This window comes from Magallana gigas, chromosome 4 (genome assembly GCF_963853765.1).
Source record: "Magallana gigas chromosome 4, xbMagGiga1.1, whole genome shotgun sequence".
Lineage (NCBI taxonomy): Eukaryota > Metazoa > Mollusca > Bivalvia > Ostreida > Ostreidae > Magallana > Magallana gigas.
This window is the reverse complement of record NC_088856.1, coordinates 30586711-30614056: the sequence shown is the minus strand read 5'-3', so window position 1 is coordinate 30614056 and position 27346 is coordinate 30586711. Positions and strand designations below refer to the sequence as shown.

The 27346-nt window shown below is 32.7% G+C and overlaps 2 protein-coding genes across 6 annotated transcripts in view; one reads left to right on the top strand and one right to left on the bottom strand.

Annotated features, from left to right (window-relative positions):
- Positions 1–7291: 7291 nt before the first annotated feature.
- LOC105334169 (coiled-coil domain-containing protein 77) lies at positions 7292–15619 on the bottom strand. Of its 2 annotated transcripts, none has more exons than XM_034448525.2 (11): positions 15537–15619; positions 14410–14496; positions 13566–13687; positions 13123–13244; positions 12155–12292; positions 11351–11519; positions 10407–10656; positions 9841–10057; positions 9392–9517; positions 8552–8704; positions 7292–7939 (listed from the first exon to the last, which is right to left on the bottom strand). In XM_034448525.2, exons 2-11 carry the CDS (start codon positions 14412–14414, stop codon positions 7769–7771), a joined length of 1473 nt encoding a protein of 490 aa, XP_034304416.2. In that variant the 5' UTR covers positions 14415–14496; positions 15537–15619; the 3' UTR covers positions 7292–7768. The 2 variants fall into 2 exon arrangements, with proteins under 2 accessions (XP_034304416.2, XP_034304417.2); XM_034448526.2 differs by lacking the exon at positions 15537–15619 and adding an exon at positions 15258–15398.
- A 372-nt stretch (positions 15620–15991) lies between these two features.
- LOC105342266 (lysine-specific demethylase 5A-like) overlaps positions 15992–27346 on the top strand; it is a 28134-nt gene continuing 16779 nt past the window's right edge. For 2 of the 4 annotated variants that reach the window (XM_011449159.4, XM_011449158.4), the window contains exons 1-9: positions 15992–16291; positions 17551–17628; positions 23554–23613; positions 23770–23832; positions 24172–24348; positions 24624–24761; positions 25285–25320; positions 27029–27131; positions 27252–27334. In XM_011449159.4, coding sequence (XP_011447461.3) covers positions 16142–16291; positions 17551–17628; positions 23554–23613; positions 23770–23832; positions 24172–24348; positions 24624–24761; positions 25285–25320; positions 27029–27131; positions 27252–27334 — 888 coding nt within the window. In that variant the 5' untranslated portion in view covers positions 15992–16141. 4 annotated transcript variants of the gene reach the window in all.

The window sequence follows — 27346 nt, the reverse complement described above, 5'->3', positions numbered from 1 at the left end:
CAATTCTTTTACACAACGACAAAGAGTTCGAACACTTTCATTAATTGAGAGTTTCAATTCATGAACTAATACACCAAATACCTGACCGAGAACTCAAACTTTAATATTATATTGCAAACTAAGAATCCTATCACCTCAAATATATATTACTTTTGTGAATCTGGTATTAATTATTTTGTATCTGTATTTATACTGAGTGTAGATTCAATACACCAGGAAAATAGCTCTAGAAATCGCTTCTTCATACTTTTACAGGAGATAACTACCAAAGTGAAAAGTTTACAGTGCTTTCTTTTCTTTTTATAGATAAATTAAACTTAGAATAGCACAATATTCATAAACAGAGGATCAAAACGAAAATGTACATTGTATATGAAACATTTATCGAAATCAGTTTATTACATTTAAACAATTCATAATGTTATATATAGATTTAAGATAAAATAAAACATCCAATGTAAGCGATATAATGATGAGATGTGTCTTAAATAATAATACCTAAAGAAAAATGCATTTGGATATGATTGGTAATTTTTTTACTTCCGAGTCTCTCCTTAAAACCTCAAGTAAATGTGTACACGTTTACACATGCCTACATAACACTTCTTCTTTCAATGTCCTAGGGTACCTAGGAAGGGTATAGTTCTTTTCTTTGTGAAGAATGTGCCGAAACTGGGTTTTTGTTTGGTTGGTTTTCATTTTTAATTTCCTCTCTTGATAGCGTTGAATTTTTTACTTTTAATTGTTACAAATTGCATTGATTTGAACCATCACAGACAGAACTATTATCGATGGTAAAAAAGCTATAACACGATTTTGTACAAAACTTTCTTTCTTCATGATGACAAGACACATGTATTGTCCTGATGGAATAACAGATAAAATGGTATTAAAGCAGACAAATGTCGTCTGCAACTTTGGAGACCATTCACGATGCTTCATTTCTTGACGACAGAACGAATGTAACTTGCCTGTAAAGGCATATTCATTTTAATGAGAAACTTTTTAAAGCATTTCACCGTTTAGTCTGTAAGGTTCTTCTGATACATTTTGCGATACACTTAATGTTACTTTGCGGATAAAGCTGCCTTTGGATGTCCTGATCTATTGTCAGTTTTAATGTGGCTAAGTGTGTACTTCAGAATTAGTTTTGATATTAAACATGGAGCATTCCCAAATAATTCTGTCGAATTAAAAAGATCGGTTGAATCTGCTTTTAGCATCCCTAAAGCTCGACGTATTTCTATAAGTGAGAACACAGTTTCTTATACGACGCTAAACTTGTCAATCAGTGTCATCAGTCGTGTTCGATTTCTATTCTTTCATTCTAATGTTGATTAAACCCCTAGAAACTTTTTTCAGCTTTTATGTATCAAAAACAACATGTATCAAAAACAACATGTCATGATTAGATATTCATATTGGGTGGGCTTTTTTTTTTAGTTAATCATCAAATGTTTAGAAAAAATGGAAAAATTGTCATTTAAAGTAAGTATTCTAAACATGATACATACAAAAATGATTGAAAAAAAATATTCGATATCCAACGCTTTAATTGATAACAACTTGTTTTCCACAATTGTGGTTTTATTGAAATAATTATATTGTACCTATATAATTTATGATGAGATATTGTAAAAATGGTATATTTAGATAAATAGGTATTTGTAGACGAAGCGAACAGAATTAATCAGAACTGAAATATATTTTTTTAAAATATTTATATTGCTGTGTTTTCAGTGTTAGTACTAATATTTGACGATGTGTTCTGGCTATTTTTCTTGTGGCATACATCAGCATACATTTTCCATGTTTTCTTATTACAAACGTAACTAAAAAATATGAACAACCCTTGCAAGCCATTAAGAGCATACTATGCATGTAAAGAACGATAATTCCACAAATATAAAACAATTTGTAACACCCACGACAACCCTGTCAAAGAAAACAATTTGACGTAAACAGTAAAATGGAGTCTACTAGTATTTCCGGCTTCCTTTTCAACGCTTGGTGCAGAAACAAATTTGTAAGCAGTTAGAAAATAAAACAGAATGTTTGTCACACACATAAATATTAGTAGTGTTGACTTTTTATAATATCCCGAGAGTTTGAACTCAGAAACTACCAATGTACTAATGATATTAATTCCAACAATCAATGCTGCCCCACCAAATGTATACAGAGCATATTGTGTCATTATTTTTTTTTACTTTTATTCCCGTGATATGTCGATCGGGATTTAGCACTGAATACGCAGTAAATGTGAAAGGAACATACTTGAAGCCGGAAAAAAGTTGCAAGCCAAGAGAAATGAGATAAAGCAGAAACAGTTTGGAGCCCTGTCGAATTGAATACAGGTCTCACGGTCATTAACAACTGTGCCATGAATAGACACGCCACCAAACACATGTAATTAGACCCCGGAATTAATCTTAAATTTGGAAAAATGGAATATGTAACATACGTCATTGCCTTGGACACTAACGATATACCAATGCACGCGATTGTAAGAAGTCATAGTAAAGATTTATCTGTTTCCATCGAGATTCTCTTTGTTAAACTTTCTTATGACGGGCAAAAAACCTTCAATACAAATTCGAATTTTTCCCATCCTTTATAGATTCATATGGATTAGCAGAAATGTTCATATCCGGGAAGTGGAAATCCGTTCGAATATTTTTCCAATCAACCCCAAATTCAATGCTTGGTAGTGTAACTTGTTTGCAGTTTAACAACGGGCTCAGTCGAACATTTTTAATATTTGTTGTTCTACGTGGGTCGTTTTTACAACAATGAAACAGTTCGTTATTTGTCGAGCTTGGTTAGCAATGACGGCAAGAACATGGATTGTAGACTTTTCGAGACGTTCACAACCTCTTCAGATGATGGTAAACCCGTTAAACGTTCAAACGCTTTGGCTAAACCAGATGATGATTTAGTGAAGCCAAGAAGCCTCTCCTCCATGTCTTTTCTTACAACATTACTTTTGATGAATATGGTCAAATACAAATACACCTCTTGAAGTCTGTATTTCCCACATTCCTCTGTACCCATGAATATCAAATCTTCAATGTAAACCTCTGCATTCAATGTATTTTTGAACGTATAAGAAATGAAGCTTTCGGCTATATCTAGTACACCACCCACTGACATAAGCAGGTGTGGGGAACTGTGTAAAGCAATTTTAAAGAGAATGGAAGCAAGAAGATGCAAGTGTCATTCACTAGATGTTTTCCTGGATAACACGTTAAGTCTTTGCAAGTTTGCTGAAATAGAGAAATAATACATTGATACATAAACAGAGGGATATTCAAAAACAAAGGTACAAACATTTTGTCAAGTTTCAAGAATCGCATTTGGGATTGCACATGGAAATGATCTCCTTCGTGGACTATTTTATTTAATTCAAACTGTCAAGTTAAACTAACAACTAACTTTTCTATCAAAACTATGAAATGATTTTGATCATGACAAAAATGTTAAAATGTTAAACAGTGCAATGTTAAACTTGACCCCAAAAATCACTACAGCCGTCGCCCTGAGGTGCAGAATCAAAAGGATTGCAGATTTTGCAGAATTTGTTTTTATAAACAAGTTCATTAATGTTGACCATGGGGAATCTGAATATCTCTGTATATTCGCATGCATATAGAACATCAACGTTAATTGTAAACCATGTTCTGGAGATGTCGCACTTTTCGATTGGTTTTATTGGGGTTACCCGACACTTTGTCTTTGCATTTAGATACTTTACCCGACACTTTGTCTTTGCATTTAGATACTGTAGAAGGTGAAAAAAAAGTTAGTAGACACGAACTTATATTGGTAAAAGCTATTAAACTTTGAAGAGATGTAAAGTTTCATTAATGAAAAAATGACTTGTAAACAATCACTTATGGTCATACTTTAACGTTCAGTTTAATATTGTATGTTATGTTACTGTTGTCGTATTTTCTTATCTTCAGGTTGCACAATTAAATAACAGAATATGTTCACATAGGATTCATTTAAGAAAAGTAAGGGGATAGAAAGACGAAACGGGGTTTCCACTGCACAACGGTTCTAAAATCAGGTTCTTAAGGCATCTACCAATTGCTTTCAGATCTGTTTCATTGCTGTCTCTATGGTAATGGCTATCGAGACAAGTCCAAGGTTGTTGTAACGCAAAATCACCACAGCAATCTGACTCACACCCGATAGAAGAAGAGCATGAAAGTTCCAAATGTTTGATATAACTTGGAATCTGTCCTGCACAAGCACCGTGTAGTGAAAGCGCAAAGCTGCTTAACATCAAGTTGCTGATGTTGATATAGGGGCGTTCGATAAAGGTAAGAGAAGTTTTAGACGACATTGGGTATATGCCTGGTACAGGTGAAGTAACAGTTTTCTGGGAGACCGTTTTGCATGTATAGTTTGACTTTTCTGAACAATTACTTTGTCTTTTGTGACTGACGAGATGATGGTGTCTGCTGAATTGGACGTTTTAATGAATTCATCTGCAATGTTGTTTACCTTGTCATCCTGAAAAGCAAATGAAATAGTAATCTTGAAAAGATGACGTTTGCTCTCAGCGTCCATTAACATCAAATTTACAAAGAAACTGTAATCTTGACAGGATGACGTTTGCTTTCAGCGTCCATTGAATACACCCCTGATGCCGACTGGAAATTCACATCCTTGTAAAATAGAAAGTTGTTGGCATCAAAGTTAAATACAAAGCAAAAGTAGTTTTTATACGGACGAGAAACTTCTAACGAAGGGAAAATCAAACATGCGTTGTAATATAGTCACTGCTTGCATTGATACAGTCTACCATCAGTGAACTCTATTAAAACTCTGCTAGATTACATATCGCACAAAAAATGTTTTTCAATTCCAGTAGGAGAGGAATAATAGCTCCGACAAGCTCTGTCTGCCTGTTTGTCGTATTTTAACCATGATCCTGATACATTACATGCTGATATATATTGGTCACATTTGATAACATAATGTACTTGAAGAGTCAAATCTATCATTTCTTGATAAGTTGATAAATAATTGAAATCAGTTTCCCTGGTACATCTGAATTCTATTTTCCATTTTGAAAATTCACTTACTTTGTTGCATTTATCACAATGTTCATTCAAGTATGCAACACCGAAATTTGAAATAGTGACCGGAGGACCCCCAGTAACAAGTGAACCATGGATCGCCTATTCGAGCACTCTTTTGAGAGATACCTATCTGATCCGATGGGACATGATGCAATGACTTCGGAATTGTATTTTTCTTCGGACTCAACCTTCAAATCCCGACACTCTCGAAGTCCATTTCGGAAATATATGTCGGGACAGCAAATGGAAGGCGAGCGATGGAAAGCACACACCTCTTTTGCATGAACAACTACCGCATCTGTTTGTACCATATTTGTAAGATAGGCGAGAGATGTTGAACGCGGCCAATAGAGACTTGTTGCAGATGATCTTAGGTCCACAAAATAGAATACTTTGAAAAACTAATTGGTGAAGTTGAAAGTAAAATCCGTTTTATCGTGGTGGTTGGGATTTTTCGTTTCTTTCAGAGTTGATTGAGAAAAGTTCGTGCAGGAAACGACGACGCTCCCTTAACCCTGCTCTGACGTCAGGATACGTTACCAGTTACATCATTTCATTTTTTTTTCATCGGTCCCTCCCGTTTTTGCGTGAAATAAAAACGCACAAAAACAGCGTAAATCAAAAATTTAACACCTCCTTTTCTGTTGGAGTTAGTATGCACTGGGTGTACTTTGATGAACAGCTTCCGTGAAAAATTCTTCAAAATCGAAATATCCTGCATTTAAAAAGCACGTTTTCATGGTTACTTAGTTAAATCATTTATGTACGTGTGGGCTTTTTTTTTTGCAATCAATTGCTAGATGAGTGTTGTAATTTAAAGTCCGAGAGAACGCATAACATGCAATTTTCTTAAATATCAAGTAGCAATGAAATGTAATGTTGACTTTCTTTCAGCTCATTAAATTCTATAAATGAGGATTTGGTCAAAATTTAGATAATAGCTAAAAAGTATTGATTTTATGATGATTTATTCCAAATCAAAGAAAAAAAGAACTGTAGATTCTAATGAGGATTGAAGATAAACTACAGTGATGGTCATTGTTTTCTATTAGGAAAACATAGCTTGAATTAATACATCTTTCAGAACCCCCGGTACCCCGTTTATTCATCAGTGTCGTTACCTTCTTCATAAATTGCGTTCCAATAGATTGAAATCATAGTTTATTTGGGATCAGTATACTATTACATGTACATTAATGACCGCGTGTGCAATTGAAACTCATTTTTTTTTTTCAAACTATATGTTTGTAACTGACATTTATATGTAATTGTTAACTCAATCTGATTAAAATTAGACGTTCTGAATCTGCTACCGGTAGCGGATTCAGAACGTCTAATTTTAATTAGATTGTTGTTAACTCCTTTTTCGACTATTTGCTCCAAAAATGCAGTTTTTACAGACGCATGTGCGGATCCAGAAATTTTTATCGGGGGTCCAAGGGATATTTTTTTTCGCAAAGGTTGGGGTCCAAGGCTTATTTTCGGTAACTTTACTATGTAAATTTAAAGAAGTTTGAATTTTCATTGGGGGGGGGGGGGGGGGGGGGGCGGACTCCTACCCCTCCTCCTTCTTTTTTTTAATCTGCACAGGAGACATCTGAAATATAATATAACCTTAATTTTTTTTAAAGTTTAACAAAACGTTGAAAATACTTTGAATATGACTTTTATCCACGTTGATATATCAGAGTATCATATCACCTTAACATTCAAGCTATTGAGGTGATAAGAAGTGCATTGAAAAGGACGAGTGTTTGAATTAGCCTCTGTCAAAAATTGGGAAAATCATGGCCCCACAGTCAGGGGATCTGCAGGGAACTTGAATAAATCCGGCTATATGAATATAATGAGGAAATAAGAAATACATTCTTCTCTACACTTCTTTAATTCTATTCAAACGGATAAGCAAATTTTCATCCACCAGAATATAAGATGTATTAAAAAAAATTATGACCTCTTGGGTCATGGTCATTATTCTTTTACACCCCCTTCTCCTTCAGCGGAAATACCTTTAATTTAGCAAGTATATTCAAAGATGACGATTGATATATCAAACGCAATATTATATTTGGTTTAATCTGGTTTAAGATTAATCTCCACTTTAAATCTAGTAAGACAGATATAGTATCACTTCAAACTTTCAAGCAAATTCGAATCTTGGCCCAGTTACGATTTTCTCGGATGAATTCAAAAGAAGACAAACTTTCTTTTTTATTTATTTCAAATATATTCTACAACATATAAATAATGAATACAAAGTATAAATCATATCACATCGAAATTGAGACTCCTTGATGGGTGTTAAATTATCTCACTTCTCCTACATATTGTCTACAGATTCCTTAAAAACTAGCACACCAGGCAGGATCTAGTATTGTCCTCAATTAACCTAATTAATTAAACCAGTCTATTTATACACATTTACACTTAAATGTATAAACTTAAGTCCTTTTGTTCTCAACAGATTACTATTGGTAAAGTCAGTTTTACCACCGTGGTCCAAAACTTCCAGGAGCATTGGATGTTAAATAAAAAGAAAAACGTTCTGGCCTTTCATAAAAAAAATGATGATCCTATCTCAACTCCTTTCAAATCATTCCCAAGTTGAAGAATTTGATATCTACAATCTTTTGGGATATGAATGGTCCTCTCAGCCTAATATCACAGAAAGGGGATCATAAATGTTTCAGGTCGTTCTCGATTCCGTACATTTTGGATTTGAGATTTTTCAGTTCACCCATCATTTTCTTAGATCGCCCAGCTGTGGCTCGCACATTCTTCAGTATCTGCAAATCTAGGTCTTCTGGGCGTTTCATATCCATGTCTTCTGCAAATCCCATAGTCACCTGCAAGAACAAAAAAGGATGTGAATAATTTGTCTGTTTCAGAAAGATTACTTACTTCGGAAGCAAATTGAAACATTAAAAAGAATTTCCCAGGAAGCTTTGAAATCAAACTTTTAGTGGATACGAATTTTGATGCAACAAAATACAAAATACAGGTAGTGTATGTTCACTTACATATTATACTGAACACTACAGTGTAATGAATCTTGTATTTTTATAATTTATTTGACAACAAAAACACATTGTAAATACATGTAATACTATTTCATAAACTGTAAACGTATTATATTTGGCGTGTACAATATTTGGCGGAAATTATTTTTTGAACAAGTTATGCATGGCCTTTACCGATGCACTTGATATAGCAGAAGCCGCATTCCGCCAAAAGCGCTTAATAGAATACACAGCTAAATGTAGTACGTTTACAGTAATTGCCTTCTGTAAGCATTCTTTTGTATGCTTTCATTATACAATAAAAACAAATTGTACACATAAGCAAAAGCAGTTCATTGATTTAAACATAGATAAAAAAAAAAAAACCGCTTTAGCATATATATTTCCTTGTGAGATAAAACTCAGTTAAATGTCTGTCCTTAATATAAAGACTCTTACCTTGTACAGCTGTCTCTCTACATCCTTTAACCTCGAGCGGAGATTTTTGATGTCGTTTTTGAATCCTTCCACCTCGAGATTTCGCCTCCTTTCCAGATCTTGGTACCTCTGGTTCATGAGCTGAAGGCGTTTGGTCATTTTGTCACTTCGACCCTAATAAACAAACGCACATACATGTAGAAAACAAATCAGTCAAGTGTGGACATACTTGTAGTTATTTGCAATGAAAATTACTAGTTCATGTATCTTTATTTTCATTCAAAGAGATGACTTTGATTATAGGCTATTTTGTTTGTGTGAAAATTAGGTAGATATCAAATTCTCTATGTTAAGAATGTGAAAATTACGTAGATATCAAATTCTCTATGTTATAATTTTGTATCATTTTGCATAGAAAATGAAACAGTGTGGCATTAATTACAACAGAATGTTAAAAACCCTATAGTAACCAAGTTAAATGCTTCAATTTTAACATAGGTCCTATTATGAGATCCAATCAGTCAAATTTACTGTTTTTAACTAGATTTTATTTATTTCACTATTTCTTCCATTGTGAGTATCTATGGTCGAATATACATGTAAAATCAATCAGATGTTTAAATGCTGTTGAAAATCACACAATCTTAAAGCATACTCAAAACCAAGGTACAAGTTAATCAATTATAATTAATTGCTTGGGCCAATTTTTATGGGTGCGAGGGGAAGTAATTTTGCGGATTCATCCTTATGAATCATAATTATCGACTAATTTCATAGTTGTTTTAATATGTTAATTTGTAGGTAAGGGTACCCATCCAAGAAAAATCATTCGATTCAACAGTATAGATGTACATGGCATACTTTGAAAATTTCCCTGGTGACGTCCCCTTCCTCTCGTATCCGTGACAACTCGTCCTCTAGCTGGATGACCTGTTCTCTGTACATCTCGGCCAACTTCTGCGACTGTGTCAGCTGGTACTCCAAAGACTGTTAGTAAACAGGCAAAAAACAAATAAACATTTATCTATCAACCTCAACACCTATCAAATGATTTATGTCCCCTATAAATGAGTACTCACAAACCAGAGACTGATAAGTAACTGTTAATTTACAGGCGAAAACAATTACTTTGATGTTGGATTTTCAATAAGTTAGTGTAGATTTGATTTTGTGCATTTCTGAATTAAATGACAAACAAAATAAACAGCCAAGTGTAAAGCAATTAAAGTATTTTATCATTTAAACAATATCTAGACATAGCAGTCGCAAATTATAAAAGTTGCTTTTATTGCCGTATTTGAATGTCTTACCTTCATCTCCTCCACACAGCCCGCCCTGTCTAGGGCCCCGTCAGACATGTTTAACACTGGGTCTCTGTTGGGGTGCAGCTGCAGTTTGACATGGTCTAGGTCTCGTAGAAGCTTGTCCTTCTCTCCCATCCACTGGCGCTCATTGGATCGACCCTGATAACGCAGCTCTAGGAAGTCCTTCGTGCTCTCATATAAAAGATCCTGAGTTTTGTGTAATCTGTTCAAATTTTGAAATAAAATCAATTGCTACAAATGATACTATGTTTCACTTATGAAAGGTTTTATATGTATTATGGCATTTAATTGAAAAGAAAACACAAATTTACATGTTCTTTCTCTTGGCTTATATCCGCTACCCCTCTTCAAGCCATTATATCAGACTTTCAGAACACCACCCCTCCCCACCACCACCACCATCCAAATCTCTCCCCCAACCATCAATCGTTTCAAATTCTAAGACTTCAAATCATGCATGGCCCCTCCAACCTCCCCTCCCCTTTCCACCCCAAAACAAAACTAAAACAGACTTCAGGCTTTCCCAGCATGCAATAAACTCTTCCACTTACTTTTCTGTAAGTGTTGCGATTTTGGCTTCGTCTCTCTCCATCCTAGTCTGCATTTCCTCTTCCTTCACTTTCCTGTCCTCTATCAGGGCCTCCACTTGTTCCTTGGCCAATTTGGTCTGTTCCTGGAGCTGTGACTGCAGGGCCTCCACTTGAAGAGCCAGGGACTCATTGTCATGTTTGTATTTATGCTCTGGGATGGCCTCTATGGAACCTCGCCGATCTGATAACGGCACTGGTTTCTTTTTTATTCCTGTAAAAATAATTTTTCCCCGAAACATTTTTAACAAGAAAATCATTTCTTGATATTTCGAATTTCAAGGTTCTTAAACTTTTTCTTATTACCAGTAATGTAATTGAATCTTGTATATACTTGTACTTGTAAAATGTACATGTATGAACTACCAGCATATATGTAAGTGAAACTTAAACGGTGTACACTTGGCTGTCTATTCTATTTAGCGCTTTTGGCGGAATGCGGTGTCCGCTAAATCAAGTACATCGCTAAATGCCATGCACATATGTATAAGAATAGTCAAATTCAGGAATACGCTAATTCAAATCCACGCCAACTTGTTCACAAACTAAATTCCGCCAAATATCGAACACGCCAAATATAATATGTTTACAGTATTTCTTTTCATTATTTTGTTTAACTTTAAACTGATGGAATAAAAGAAAAAAAAATTATAAAAGAAAACTTAATGTCAAAAACTGCAACAATTCCAGAATTCAATTTAATCTCATTTGAAATTCACCCTAAAGCTCCCCTTCCCTCGCTCCTACAAACCCCCCCCCCCCCCCCCCCCCCACACAATAACACTCGAAAAAAAAAACAGCTAAGTTTACATCTGACATAAAGGTGAGAAAGAAAAGGGGAAAAAGCATGAGACAGAAACAAGTAATGACAAAGAAAGGAAAAAGAATGGAGACTGTGAAAACTTCACCTCGGTTTTGTCTGCTGTCAGCAGCACTCTGGGGTCGTTTGTTCTTGGTCTTCTGCTCTACGATGGCCTTCGCTGGAGGTTCCTTCATGAAGTATGTGGTCTCGCTGTCAGGGGTGCTGGACAGACTCAACAGCTGCTGGATCTTCTTCTTATCCTCTAGCTCTCGAATCTGGTAACGAAACAAGATTTCTTGAGTCATACACAAAATACTACCGATACTGGTTGAAAAATTCATTGCCAATTGGGGGGGGGGGGGGGGGGGGGGCGGGGGGGGAGAGAGAATTTCATTAAAATAATCATAAACACAATACTTTGCATAAAAAAAATCCTAAATTTTTCTAATATTTGAATATCATAATAATTATACAGAATACTTGAAATGGAAAAATTATCATTTTCCTTTTTTTTTTGGTATTTTGTCAAACAAAATAATCATACACAAAATGATTTGGCTAGAAATATTATCAAAATCAATTTTAGTAACGTAAATTTTATAAAAATAACTACTGAATTTTCATGACGTATTAAATTGAATAATATTGCAGAAATTATCACCATGCAACACTCTTTTAAAAAATTTGATCAAAGTAACTGTTGATTTATCATGCTGCATCTCTCATTTGTAATTCATAAAACCAAATAGGAAAACTATGTAATAGATTTTGGAAGTGTGTTCAATTTTAAAAAAAGAGCTAATTTCTTTTTACAGCATTGATCAACTAAGAGATTCAATGGTAGAATAACACCCTCACAAAAATTAATAATTAAAGTGAAGGAAATAACTTGTAGTGAGGAGTTCTCTACCTTGAGTCTGTCATTTTCAGAGTAAAGGCGTAAGACGTGTTCCCGCTCTTGAAACAGATAGACCTGCATGTCGCTAAGTGCTTTCTGAAGCTCCACGATTTCTTCTTCTCTCTGTCTCAGCTCCCATTGTAATTTGTGCTATTAAGAAAACATAGCATCTTGACTTAATTACATGTATCAATAGAGAAATGCATAGATCAAGTTTAAAAATCATTGTTGAGAGAAATTCAGAGAGTTCTAACTTCTATCATGAATATCTGGCATACTTTTGTTGATAAAATGTAATTTCAAAATCACCACCAATACTGCTGTTTTTTAAAAGCGACTCAGTTCTAGGTAGGTAATAGTCATTGAGCAATACGTGGCATACATGCAACATCCATGATTAATAACTCATTAATATAGTCAAAATAAATTAATACGGTTTTTTCTCTTATCATTAGAAAATCCATGTAAGTATAGGATAAGTGGGCAAAGTTTAGTCTCAACATTTTAAAGATGTTGTAAAACTTGTCAGATGGCCCATAACAAAAAAATGAAAAAAAGACAGCAATTAACAAACTCATGCAAAAGCTTCAAGTATCAAAATTTTTCATCATTGACATCAAAGTATCATAATGTATTCTTACTGCTTACACCTTTACCTCTATCAACAACTTGCAATAAATTCATAACGTACAGTACATTCCTCAATGTGTCTTTCACATGATGTTAGCATTCAAATGAATTTCACATGAAATTTTCATTTAAAAAATTTTTGTAAGGTATATTTTGCAATACCATACCCGATAGGCATTGATACCAGTAATGAAGAAATTCACTACCACATGAAGTTTAAATGAAACCTTTGCAAGGGCTCTTTTCAGGTGAATTGCATGGAAAAATTTTCATGCAAGGCATAATGCCTATGCAGCAGACAAAGAAGAAAATACCATACATTGTTGCAAATTCAGAGTGGTTGAGTTTACCTGTTCCTCATAGGTTACACGATAATCTTCGAGTTTGCTGACCATGTGATCGTGTTCTTCATCATATTCTGCGATTTTTTTCCTGTAATATTCCAACAACTCTCTGGAGGGGCGTAAATGACCTTAAAATACAAAATGGTCAGAAATTACAAATATAGTATTTTTTTCAAGTCTGCCTGTATCCAAAACGTTTTCTCAAAATCATTTACTGAGGTATATAATACTGAAATTATAATTTAATTGGCATCGTTTTTCAAAATAGAGTTTAGGATCAACATCCCTCTGTACATTCATATATAATATATAATATAAAAATTCTGGATCAAACTAATTTAATAAAAATCAACACCAAAAAAGTGACAAAAGAATAGATAGATTTGTACAGAGGTCTTTCAATGGGCACAAAATAAATGCATTTTTCTACCTCCCAATTTCGTACAAACCTAGTCTTTCGTTGATGTTAGGTAGACCTCCGTCACTTTGGCGGGCAGCCTTGGAATCTTCCGAGTCCAATTTATGGTTGATGACGGAAACATTCTTTTTGTGTTTTGGGGATCCTTTATCACTGAGAACAGAAATTAGAATCGACTAAATTGACAATAAGGATATTGATAAAAAAATATATATAAAAAAAAACACCACAGCATAAAAGACCTTTAAAAATGCTTTTTTTGAAAACTTCAGTGGTTCTCAGTCATGGTTTATAGTATCTGTTTTCAAACATTATACAAATCAAACACCATAGTATAGGTTAATCTAATTAAAATTAGACCACGTTGATTTTACAACTAGTTCTACAAGTCTTTTTTAATTATATTCAATATAATTGAGCACAAATATTCTTGCAGGACTACTTTAATGCTTTGAAAAATTCATGCATTCATTTTCAATTCATATTTGGTCCTTGTTAAAAGAAAAAAAAATCATGGCAATTAAGACTAAAGTTTAACAATAACAGCAAGGGTTGAAAATATTAATACACCACCAGTAATGTTTGGCTCATAGCACCATGAAAATGTACTATCAGAGAGAGACTCTGTTGTTGCAGCTAAACAAGCAAAGTGAATCATCTATAATTCATCTAGATTTAATGTTTACACTTTTTTCTGTCCCGGACATTTTGACGAGCAAGTAAAAATTTGTCTATGAAAATTTGCAAGCGTTTGTCCGAGTGCAAAGAAAACCACTTGCTCTATGAGAAAATTAGTCTCATTAAGTATTTTCTAATATTTAACATGTGTAATTTTGAACCCTTGATGACTTCTAAGACATTATTAAAATATTTACCTCATGATTATTGTTCTTTGCAAATCCTCTGCATTACATGAACATGAATTAAATTACTCTATGACTGTAGCACCATACTGCTTCATGCTTAAAGAAAGTAAAATGAACAAATGAATTTAAAGCCAGTTGATAAAAAAAAGCAAGTATACATAACAGGTACACATGTGTTTGTTGTATCTCTGCAAATAGGTTTAAATCTGAAACAACTACTAATACAATATATGAAAGACTTTTACACATTGAGCATTTTGGATCATTTTAATCAATAGACATCATTTTAACATATTTCATAATATGTAATGGGATGGTAGATAATAATGACGGACAAGACCTAGATTTGAATCTGGGCCACTTGAATCTCTAGTCAGGTGCTCTACCCACTGAGCACCAGTATTTGAACTGGTCTGACCGTCTGACCATCACACTCTCCTCTTATTAGAGTCACCATTAGATGGTCATGCTCTTTTTCCCCCGACAGGAGTTAACCTGTCAGTTCCAGGGTCTGACACAGCACCAAATATAATGGGATTAGAATATAAAAATTACAGACCAGACATATGCCTCCTGATTCTTTAATTATAAATATCTGACACCAGTATTCAAACCAAAATGGCTATCTTATTTACAAAAACATTTAGAAAGTTGTTGTTCCTGGCTTCGTGATAGTTTCAAATCATGCTCTATGCTTTCATCTATCTATAATATTTGTCATTTTTACTGTCAAATTGCGATGAAATAAGTGCACACAGTTTGCATAAAAATATCTACATTCACAATATGCATATATCTTTTAGTTATATGAAAGATTCGAAAGCTAAAACTTCATTTTTGAACTTTTTTGTACTTACAAGAAAGTCCCTAGAGAAAGATTCTATTCTATATATTATCATGAGAAACTCATTGAAATGGTGATGTTAAAAGTTTCTCTCAATTTTTAACGACTTGACATTTATAACTAGCCTAAACAAATTCATCTATGAATCGATGACAAGCCCAAACAAGTTTTTTTTTAAACGAAGTTGTTCATTTTCCAAAACAGAGCGAATTCTATGAATTTTCTAAATAGAATTAAAAGAAAGTAACTACGTGATTTTTTTCTAGTTATTGAGAGATATTAAAGCTGTTACATTGAATCGAAACACTGTGTTGGTGTTTTGTTGTCATAAAAAACTCTCCACAATCGCCATTTTGAAAATTCCGCTGCCAGTACAGCAGCGAATAATATATTTTTAATGTTTGTCAGAAAAAATTGTATAAACATTAGAGAGAAAGTCAAAATGATAAAAATGTCACCATGTGCCTTTCAGAATGTTATCCAAAATTTAATTTTAAAATTATTAAAGGTTTTTTATTTTTGTTGCGAGACTAAAAGAATTTTAAATGACCAATCATGACCTTGTTTGGCTATATTCCTACGCAAATTAAGATTTCGTTGATTTTCTAACTATTTATGACAAGTTTTACATTGTGTTATACATCATTATATAAATTATATTTAAAATGTATACAGTTTTGATGACAATTTGATTGTTTGTCGCGTATGCAAATCTGTCATTTGGGACTAATTTCTATAGCGCAAAGTCCTTGTATATGAGTTCCTGGGCAAATACACATATTGGATATTGTTGGCTTTTTATGATGTGTAGAGTTTTGTTTCTGAGTGTGTAGTGTTGTCAAATGGCCTAGGTCCGTTGTTTTGTTGGAATACTAGAAACACTGCTACGTGTTTATCATGGATGAACCGTACATTAATTTCATTCCTCCTCCCGAGGCACCGGTTTTCACTCCCACTGAGGAAGAATTCGCAGATCCATTGGGATACATTGCAAAAATAAAACCCATTGCCGAAAAAGCAGGAATATGCAAAATTAAACCACCACCGGTTTGTTATTCATTTGCTTCTCTATCGTAAAATCTATATTCTCGTTTTATTTGAGGTAGTCGCTATTGTTGAAAGCATGATAAACGTCAGGTATGGGTACGTGCATTGTAATAGAGCAAACATGGCGACGCATTGTTTGACCATAAGAGTTGACAGATGCTGCTGAATAAGCGTGTTGTCAAAAATTATGTGACGTGCGACCAATTCCTCAGATAAGATTGCAATAAAAGCAAACATTTCATATATAAACTACATTTTGCAATATTATGCAATACATTTTTTACCCAAATTTGTTTTGCAAGATTTGCCTTTGACCATATATAGCACCTCATTAGCATATTGTTAGGTTACTTTGAAATTATATCTGGCTTTAATCATATGAAATAATGTTTAATTATAATAAAAAGAAGCTTGCTTAATTTTTGGTAGTTATTTTTTAACTAAAATGTTTTGGAAGAAACATTTTTCTAAATGAAGAACTTTTTCTTATTTAAAAAAAACCCTCTGTATTGTTTGAAACATGATTAATTCGTTTGTAGTACTCCTTTACTAGTCATGAACGTTATAGGATCACTTCATATTTTGACTTCATGTAGGTGTTTCTTTTGTGGAAAATGTCAAAACGAGACAAAACTTCTTCTTTTTTTAATTTGTTAATATTTCATCCGTAGATAGCATAATTTTCTCTCAAATATGCTCTATAATTCATTTTAACAATTAAATATTATCCTTTTGAGTATTTTTATTTCTTGATATAGAAAAGAAATACTCTTTTAAAAGTTTATATATCATGATAATTTTTCATCTAATGTTTAGTCTTAAAATCAAAAGGAAAAAATCCTGTTTTCTAGTCTTATTTTTTTATGAAAACCAACACATTTTTAGCATCTTGTAGAGCAAGTTAGTGTATTTAAATGCTCAACAAGTCCTTGAAAGTTTATATTCAAAATATGCATACATTGTTTCATATCCTGAAAAGGTCATAGAAAATACATATCTTAATCTTCAAGGTGGATTTCCATATATTTATCATTTGAAATGAATTGCCATATATAAAATTTTGCATCTTATGGTTTACAATCTACGAAGTTCTACATAATATATCTGAAAACCAGGTTAAAGGAAAAGACTGGGCAAGTCTCAAAATCCAATATGGCTGCCTGTGACATTAGGAAGCCATATTCTTTTGTGTATTTGTATGTGATGTTGCTTTCTGGATTCAAATTTGTGATGGGATTCCTGTTGGATGTTTATTTTAGGATTGGCAACCACCATTCGCAGTGGATGTGGATAAATTTAGATTTACGCCTAGAGTTCAGCGTCTAAATGAACTGGAGGTAAGGCCCACCTTTCATTTCTCTCTGCTCTACTTTCAATCCGTGTTGCATTTGCTAGGAAGGTGCAGTTCAAGTTCTATAAATATTGATTCTGGCCCAAATGGTGATGCATCTGTCTCAATATGCTATCAAACATGATATTTGATATTTTAACACAAAGTCTTAAATTTCAAATGTGGTAAAATGTAGAAATAAGTTTAAAAATTGATACAGCTGTTAATAGGATCAAAACGCATTACTTTCATTCATTAGCATTTTGATGTAGAAAACCCAAAATTTAGTCTCAAATTGTTCATTAAACTGTAATAATATATCATTTTAACTTCACATTTAGTACATGTATACTCTAAAGGGTTTATAAATGTAATCTTTGCAAGACCAACTGTTCCTGTCCACTGTAACTTGATACATTAAATTATCTGAATATTATTTCGTTCGTAGAAATGCACATGCAAAATAGAACATCTTATTTGGATAGATTGCAAGATAAACTATAGCTGCAGTAGATTAAATTACAATCTCATTTGTTTTGGTTGCAAAATTGACTCGGTTCTCATACTCTCTTTTATAAATAAAAGTACATCCAAATTCTTTGTGTTTTTTGTGGTGATATTGATTAAAAGTCTCGCTTCATTTTGGCAGTATTGAATGTTTTGATCATGTTAAAGTCAAAAAGTTAATATTTCGTATCGAAAGAAAGTGATCAATACTTGGTAGGAAATTCAGGTTAAAATAAAACATTCAGTCAGTAACTTTTAGATCTATGTGATTGCGCCCATGAGAAAAGGGTCCTTATGACATTTTTTTCACAATTTCAGATTTTTATGGATTTATATCTATATTTGTCAGAAGATTAAAGTTATGAAGTTTCATGAAGATCCAATAACTATAAATATCTTTATTTGGCTTTTAAAGTTACGGCATTTTTACCTATGACGTTGTTCACCTTGCGACGTTACGTTATGATTTCATCAACGTCATTTTTATGTTAGGTATATAGCTCCATAGTTTTATTTGTCAATCATATATTTGCTTTTCAAGATATCATTACTAAATTCTTTTTTGATTCCTTGTTAATAACTTTAAGTAATAATAATGCATTTGTAAATATCAATGCATATTTTTTACACAACTCGTGCACATTGAAAATGTAATTGTCACTAAAACAGTGAAGTTTTTTCAACGCACATTCATGTTTTCTGAATAAATCATATCTTAGTCGTGTAACGAACTACTTATATAAACTACATGTACAATTCAAATAATTTTTCTTAAGTTATTCATTATCAATAACTAAGTAAAATGAACATGGCATTTTTCATTTGCATGGTGTTAATACAATGTATATGCACACTGGACTCTTAAGCACATGCTATATGAAAAAAAAAAAAACTTTGCCAAAAGTAGATTTTTCCTTTCTTTATTTTGCTTTTTTATTTTTCTGTACACATTTACACATGATTGACACTTAGCGTTTTCATATCAATGGTTATAATTTTTTTTACTTTGATTCGTTCGCTTTTATTTCTTCATGGCTTACTAAATTCTATGTTGCTTTAATATTTTTGTAATCCGTAATAATTTAAATTACTTTCTTTTATGTTTACTCTTGTTCCTTACTACATTACTATACCTAAAATTGTCTCTATTCACACGTGAATTCGATCAAGTCGTTTAAATGAAAAGTCGCATTTTAACCAAAGCGGTAGTGCATTTGCTGTAATACGCAGCAAGCTTAGTAAGATTGCGGGACGTTTCGGTGTTAGAGACAATTCGCGCCGGTCATTTTGCTCCTACGTGCATCAATAAAAGATACACCGAGTTCATCAAATTCTAATTTAGTTTATGTCCATATAATGATAAAAATCATCTTCGCAAGCTTGGCATGGATTTCGAGAGTTTGACAATTAGCATAGGCATCTGCAAAACTAAATGGGGACTACATATTGAAAGTAAGCATGATAATGTGCGATGCAGATACATGGACATTTCAATAAATTCGTAAATGTGTTTGAGTTAAAATTAAAATTAAAGTTAAAAAAGAAAATAATATTTATCTAGTCAAAGTATAAAATGAGATATGCTCTTGTTTGATTTCAATTAAATTTGTCCAGGATCGAACGTATGTTTATTTTATCTCATGTTTATTGCCACAATTAAAACTCTTCATCATAGTTAATTTTGTTTCCTTTTTATGTGTAAATCAATATGTAACTTTGCTGATATAACATATTTTCATATTTTATGCGAGCACTTATTCCGCATTGTTTCTGTTTTGTGTGAAATTGCAAGAATATAAAATGATCATGGAAATCGTGAGCACCAATATTTTCATAAAGTTAACTACAACAGTTTACAGCATGTATGACAAATAAAAGCGTAGTGGAATTGAAAAAAAAAGTTGGTTCCATTTTAATAGGGGTGATATGGAAATGATATTGTACAAAGGTATCGAATCGTGAACCTTGATTTATTTACCCTCTCCACTCGACATTTCTTTAACTGAAATCTCAATACAAGCACTAAAGCTTGTGATTTTCTCTCGTAGCATTTTCTTAATGTTTTTGTAGCACCAACTACTTTTGTCAAGACAACATTGTTTATTATTTAGATTATCAAGTTCCTGAAGCAATAAATTATAATGTGATTTTATCAAAGAATAAAATCGGGCACAAATTAAATACTCTTAGGTTTAATGAAAACTATAGTTTACGTCTAAATTTAATTAGAATGTAATGACTCAAAGTGTACACATGTTACTACAATGAGTTGGCTTATTTGTTATATGGGTTATTTGTCGACAAGTAATTAATGTGATTAAACACACGTTAATACAATGAGTTAGCTCATTTGTTAACATGGGGTATTTGTAGACACATGCTTATATATGTAGCTCAAATGTCCCGTAGTTTTTGAATTAACAGCACACTAACCTTTTTTATACAGTCAATAAGTAATTTACACTTAGATATCCCCATCTCTCTGGACTTATTGTTATATGGGGACAGTAGTTTGCCTTATAACGAAAATGTTGCTATATTTAAGATTGTACATGATTATATATTAGCTACCAAAAGATTTAAGTTTTAATGCATTATTCACAGTGCCACTCAAACAGCTGAACTAGCTGCTAGCTTTCTACAACTATTTTTCATTTTGTTCATAAATAATACCCGGTACCAAGCATTTTGATTCCACTTATATTTTCCTTTATTTTTCTCTACTATATTCTATTGTTACATTGTTCCATCAATGTTTGTCAAATTGACTGTTAAAGGAGAGGGCTCAAATAGGCAGATTGCCTGCTGCCCAATCCTATTATGTAATATTTTTTTTACATAATAAAATATTGTTTAAAAAACACTAACCTTTTTTAATTAAAAACTTTTTTTTCATGTTTTTAAGCGTCCTCTAAAATTACTAGTATCTTATCTGCCGAAATGCATCTACGTATATTATAAAACAAACTGAGCAGGTTATATTCTAAAAGCTATTTACAAAAGATCTTGTACGCACAATTTACATGCATATGCCGTTTGTCATCTAGGAAATTTTTCAGAAGAAATCGGTTAATACCTCTCCCCCTCCAAAAGAATATATATATTGAAAGAAATCAGGCTCCCAAAACTTTTGCACAACTAATTTGAATTTGAAAAAAAAATCTAATCAATTATTGTTTAATTGTAATCAATACAGTAGCTTTAAATAATCTAAACCAGTACATGTACATCGCTAGCCAACATAAGTATTTGAAATATTAGATCACTGAATCGCTGCACCAAAAGGTTCTATAAACGTAACTTTGCCTTGATTTTTTATAAATGTTTTATCATTATATACAATATACATGTACGCTTTTAAACACATTTTGATGACTCAGAAAAAGTAGCCGATTAAATGTTCGTGGTCAATGTCTATCTGTTCTTTACAATTTTGTTGCACTCAAATAAATGAAGAGTTGAAAAAAAATATTTTAATTTTTATTCGGAATAATCCGCACTTTATAAGCACCTATTAAATAATACCGCTATTGTGGCTTAATATATAACTGGCCGACTACAGGAGAAAAAGAGCGGGGTCAAAAAATAAGGTGTTGGTTATATTGTATAAATCTATATTCGCAACAAATAAATGACAATTGTAAAGCTCACTTGCGCCTTTGCGCCTAAATCTGTACGCAACACATTTTATACTTACATGTAAACATTTTTTATAACATTAAGTTAAAACAATTTTCGGAGTGTATATATTATCTATAAAATCTCTAGAAAGTCTGAATAATAGACGGAGTTAAAAAGAAAACCTATTATTATCTATTTTAAAAAATCAACAAAATTGGCTTTCTAAAAAGCAACATCAAGTTATATCAATTGATAAACGACTGGATCTACAAGTAGTATCAACCTATAAACTAAACACCTATTTTTGATAATAACTCATTCACTAGTCTATTTAATTCAGATTTTAAGAACACTCATTAATATTGAACATATGAAATAAATTGAACATCTTATTTAATATCAGTTTCCCCGTGCGGAGCCTCATGGTATTTTCTACAGAAGTGGATTATCTTTCTTGTTTTCCGAAATGCCTTTATAAACAGTGATTAAAATATTTATCTTGTAATAAAAAGGCTATTGGTTTCACCCAGATTGTTAAACTTCTTTGTGGACCCGAATCTTCAGAGATTCAGAGCATGTTTAGATGAAAATGGAAGACCTACATGAAGTTAAAGTCGGTCGCACGAGTAAACAGATGCCGACGGGCGGATCAACAAGTTATAATCGGTGGAAAAAACGTCGTCGTGATTATAATGATTTCTCATTAACCGGTTACTCTAAAATTATATTATATTCAAAACATTCAGAAATCAGATTCAGTACCGCAAGTTAATCTGCGGAATGTAAACTTTTTAATCGTGTTATTCTTTCCGACACTGCGGTATGCAGTACAAGTTTTTCTTATGCGGATGATCAAGAGTTGATTTTTTGTTCGTATCAAACAAGCACGGAATCTACATTCGATCGTGACTTATATAAATGAGTAAAATATTAAAAAAATATCAATATGTTCATTTTATTTATTACAAAAGATACTGCAGTATGGGGCACTGCTGTTAAACACGTTTCAGCATTAAGACACATGTTCATAAACGAAGTAACGAAATTACAGCGCTGCTGTTTTGTACTTTCAGACGAAATTTTTTTCTTTTACGTAACGTCATTTCTTTATGACGTTATTTCTCTGTTTTATACAAAACGTCATAAGGACCCTTTTCTCATGGGCGCAATCATGTATTTTTGTTATAATATGAGTGGAGAAAATGAACATGTGTACTGTAATCGAAAATATTTTACATTTTCCAGTGTCCCTCTGTGATAAAACTAAGAACTGATTTTGTAAACTAATGTTACTAATGTGTATTCCAATACATTTCATTAATGACTGTTTTAATATTTAATCATACAATTGCTGATGAAAAATTATATAAATATAGATAATAAGGTGATAGATTAAGGTCGGGTGTGATCAAACTTATCACAAAGCCCTACTGGATTTGATCACACTGAACATATTTGATCAACGCATAATACTCCAAAAATGTTTTCTTTATTCCTGAAAAAAAATCTATAGAAATTGCATAATTTGTAATGAAAGGTAAATAAATATTGTTACATATAAATAATTAAGCAGAGAAGTGTGAGTAAAGTGGCAGATCTGTGCACGTGAACTGGTAATATGACCCAAGTTGAATAACGCTAATACATACACTGTAGTTTTGATACATACATAATGTAAAAGTCAAGTTAAATCCTTTCAATAACTACGAACTGAATGTAGTCACTGGTTCCTAAAATATCATGTTTTTTTTCAAATACAATAATTATGGTAAATTCAAACACCTGGAAAATCTTCTCTTTCCAGGCCTTCACAAGAATAAAACTGAATTTTTTGGACCAGCTTGCTAGGTTCTGGGAATTGCAGGTAAGATGGTGTTTGTTTGTTTGTATTCAATTAAAATTTATCCATAGAAAGTTAAACATGTTAAATTGAGGTACATGTAGTGGTAAACTTCACTGAAATACAAGATAAGTTTAAGACCTCATCATTTTTGTACATTCATGTTATTGTACACTTTAGGGTTGCTCCTTGAAAATTCCTCATGTTGAAAGAAAGCTGCTGGATTTGTACAACCTGTACAAAGTAAGTAAACCCTCTTCATAATTGTTCCAAGTTTTCAAATTTCATTTAAAAATCAAGAGATCTAAATATGGTTTGTTGGGATTATTAAATAATGTTCAATTACGGATTTAAAGAACACTTTAACACATGCTGATGACAAGAAAAGATTATTATGGATACATAAAATATAATTTAAAAATGTATAAAATTTATGCAGCTTTTGGTATATATTTTTTGTGACATTCTAAATTGTTTTGAAAATACACAGATGATTTCTGGGTACAGCTTTAGTCACCATCGAAGGGGAAAGTGAAACAGGCCACAGATTGTAGTACTGAGGGTTTTGTTTGCATGTTGTAGATCGTTGAAGAAGAAGGGGGCATGGAACTAGTTTCCAAAGAGAGGAAATGGTCCAAAATAGCTCAGAGGTTGAAGTACCCCCCAGGAAAAGGGGTAGGGGGTTCTCTGCGGTCACACTACGAGAGGATCCTGTATCCATTCTTTGTCTTCAAGAAGGGAGATGCTTACCCTGCTGAGGTAGTTTTCTCTATTCATCTAAAGAGCATTCATTGTATGCATGATTAAAGCAGAAATTGAATAATACACGTATGGCTAATGAGATGGAGAAATAGCTGAACATTACAGTTTTACCCTAGTTGCAGCAAAATAGATATCTATTGCCTTAACACTGAAAAATAATACTGCATTGTGCAGTATGTCAAAAATGAAATAGATTTTGATTATATGTATCATCGTATATATTGGTGTGCATATTTTGATGTATGATTCATGGCTCTGTGATTTTGTTACAGCAACCCAAACCAGACCTGACTACCAACTTGGAGGAGGACGACAAGTCCGACAAAGACTACAAACCACACGGCATAGCCGCGAAAACCGCCGCGGGGGGATACACTCGTAAGAACAAGAAAGAAAGAGCACAGAAATCGGTAAGTGCAAGAGGCATTAAAGTGGGATGGATAAGTCAAAGAATTAACTGTTCTATTGACTAACACAGTTCTGTACTTACACAATCTGATTCTGTTAATGGAAATAGTTCAAGATGTTTTGGGTGGAAAAAACACATAATGTGAAAGAGATTTATTTATTTGTTTCATATACTGTATTTCCTAAACTGTAGTTACATGTATATTTCACAGTATATGTGTAATTTGATTATTGTTCATTTGGTAAAACTCTCCCTCTCTTTCATTTTTTGTAAAATTCGGATATCTGTGTTTATGTTAGCACTTAGCAGTAAAATTGTTCAGTATCTCTGTCATATCACTTGTGATTATGTTGTTGCTAAAGTATCTTACTGGCTAACTACATAAGTAGACATGTAAGCACATTGTACCTTTCTCAATACCTATGAATATGACTTGATTCTGCTTAGACCAATGTTTTTGTACTATGCGTATTTAAGCTTGTGCTCTGTCGAAGAGAATTCTAAACTAGCCTTTTTTCTTCAAGCTTCCCCTTGACACAGAAGAAGTCCCCCCAGTTGTAGTGAGTTCCGCTTTTGAGATATCCCCCGCATCAACCTTGCTGTTATTTTTAGCTTCTCGTTGCCATTGTTACCAAGATGGATGGTTGTTTCAGCTTTGTATAAAATGAAATATCCACAAACATATATATATCTTCATCGGTGTTTTTGGCAATTGAATTAACAAAAGATCCTTCACGCTCCTGTATTTTATTCTCTCTGTGAGATTGTTAGATCCTCACAGTGACAAATCAAATATGGAAGTAGGAAAAACCTTATTTTAATTAGATTGGTTTATTGGTTTTAAAAATTTTGAAAAAAGACATGTAACATAAATGGACCATTATTTGTGCATTTTATCCAGAAGACGAGATTTTTAGAAGAAGAGATAATGGATATATATATTCACATTTGTGGAGGAAGAAACTTTGTGAATTTAACTTTACAAGGAGATATTTAGGGATCATTGAAGCTAAAAATAACAATGGACTGATGTACATGTACTTTACCAATAGAAAAGAAAGGTCAATGAATGACCTTAGACTCACTGAATTTTCTATTAATCTCTAATACAAAGTTAACCCGACATGTAGTTGATTAAAATGTATGAATGCAGTGTTCATGAAAACTTATTGATTAGTTTATTTAGTATGTATAGTTTTAGTTCATTTACAAAGTCATGGTTACTAAATTTCATAAAAAATGGAAGAACCTAAGTCTTGCTAATTTATTATAGAATTGTCCACTGAATAGTCCTATGTAAGGAAATCAGGGTTTGTTTTTAATGTTTTGTTACATATAAAGACTGTTTGGCCTCATCAGACTATTGACTTTTCTTGAAGACTGCTTTTTTCGGGGATGCCAGTCTATAGATATATATTAAGCAGTTTTTGACACATCATACATATACATTTAAAGGCTGTTGGGCTTCATCAGACTAGTGAGTGATTTTGAAGACTGCTTTTCATGGGGATTGAGGTCTATGATTATATGTATAGCAGTTTTGTGTGCATCATACATGTATTTGTAGAAACAGTAGTCCCAGCAAACTATCAAATTATGGTTTTCATTTTTTCTTTAAACTATTGAGTGCTGCAATTTCGAACGAAATTTGCCATTCAAAAGAGTATGCATACCATATTTTAAAGTAACCACTTAGCACTGAAAAGGCTTGATAGATATTTATAAAATTAAAAGGGAATGCTGGAATTTAGTTAAAATATTTGAAGGCTTTAAAATTGAAGCCAACATATCTTTGATTATTGATGAGACTTTCACCATAATATCCTTCCATGAGCAATCCAAAGAAAAACAAAATTGTATGAAACAGTTCTTAATGTATTTTAAGGTGATGTAAAATATACATACACTGTAATGAAATACTAGAACATCTATGATGTTACCACACTACATAAATCTTATATATATATATACAATAATGTACACGTTGTATTTATACTACAAAATCCTGTCATACTACATGTAGTATAGAATGCACATATACCAAAACATGCACAGCATATTTTAAAGAAAATTTGTGAAGTAAAACTGTTTCAGCAAGAGCCCAATAGAATGATAACGGTTACCACAGAAAAGAGGATTTCAAGTGAAATGATCCAAAGACAACATAAATGCACCTAAACCTAAATTAAAAAAAAAAAAAACATCTTTTGGTACATGTATTTAAAAAAAAACCACCAGAGCATTATTTCTCCCAATTCTTTTCTGTAGGAAAAAATGGACATTGACTATAGTGTAAACTCGGAGTTGAAGAAACTTCAGTTTTTTGGAGCAGGGCCAAAAGCTGCAGTACCCCAAGGAGGAGAGGTCAAAGGTGAGAGAGCAAATATCATGATTAGATCAAAGGTCATGAATGGATTTTTTTCCATTGCTTGTTATGAATTCACTTTATGGGAAAATGATTTTAAGTTCATGCGTGTTTTGTTGTTTTCAGAGGAGAACACAGTAGAAATTGTTGAGAACGGAGGAGGAGTTAGTACCAGACACAAGAATCCAGGGCCAGGGGCATACACCACTGTAAGTTTGGAG

Coding starts and splice junctions, on each gene's coding strand:
- LOC105334169 (XM_034448525.2), bottom strand. Junction 11,520..12,154: donor CTGAAAATGACAGACTCAAG/GTAGAGAACTCC, acceptor TTTCGTTACCAG/ATTCGAGAGCTAGAGGATAA. Junction 10,657..11,350: donor TGACAGCAGACAAAACCGAG/GTGAAGTTTTCA, acceptor TTATTTTTACAG/GAATAAAAAAGAAACCAGTG.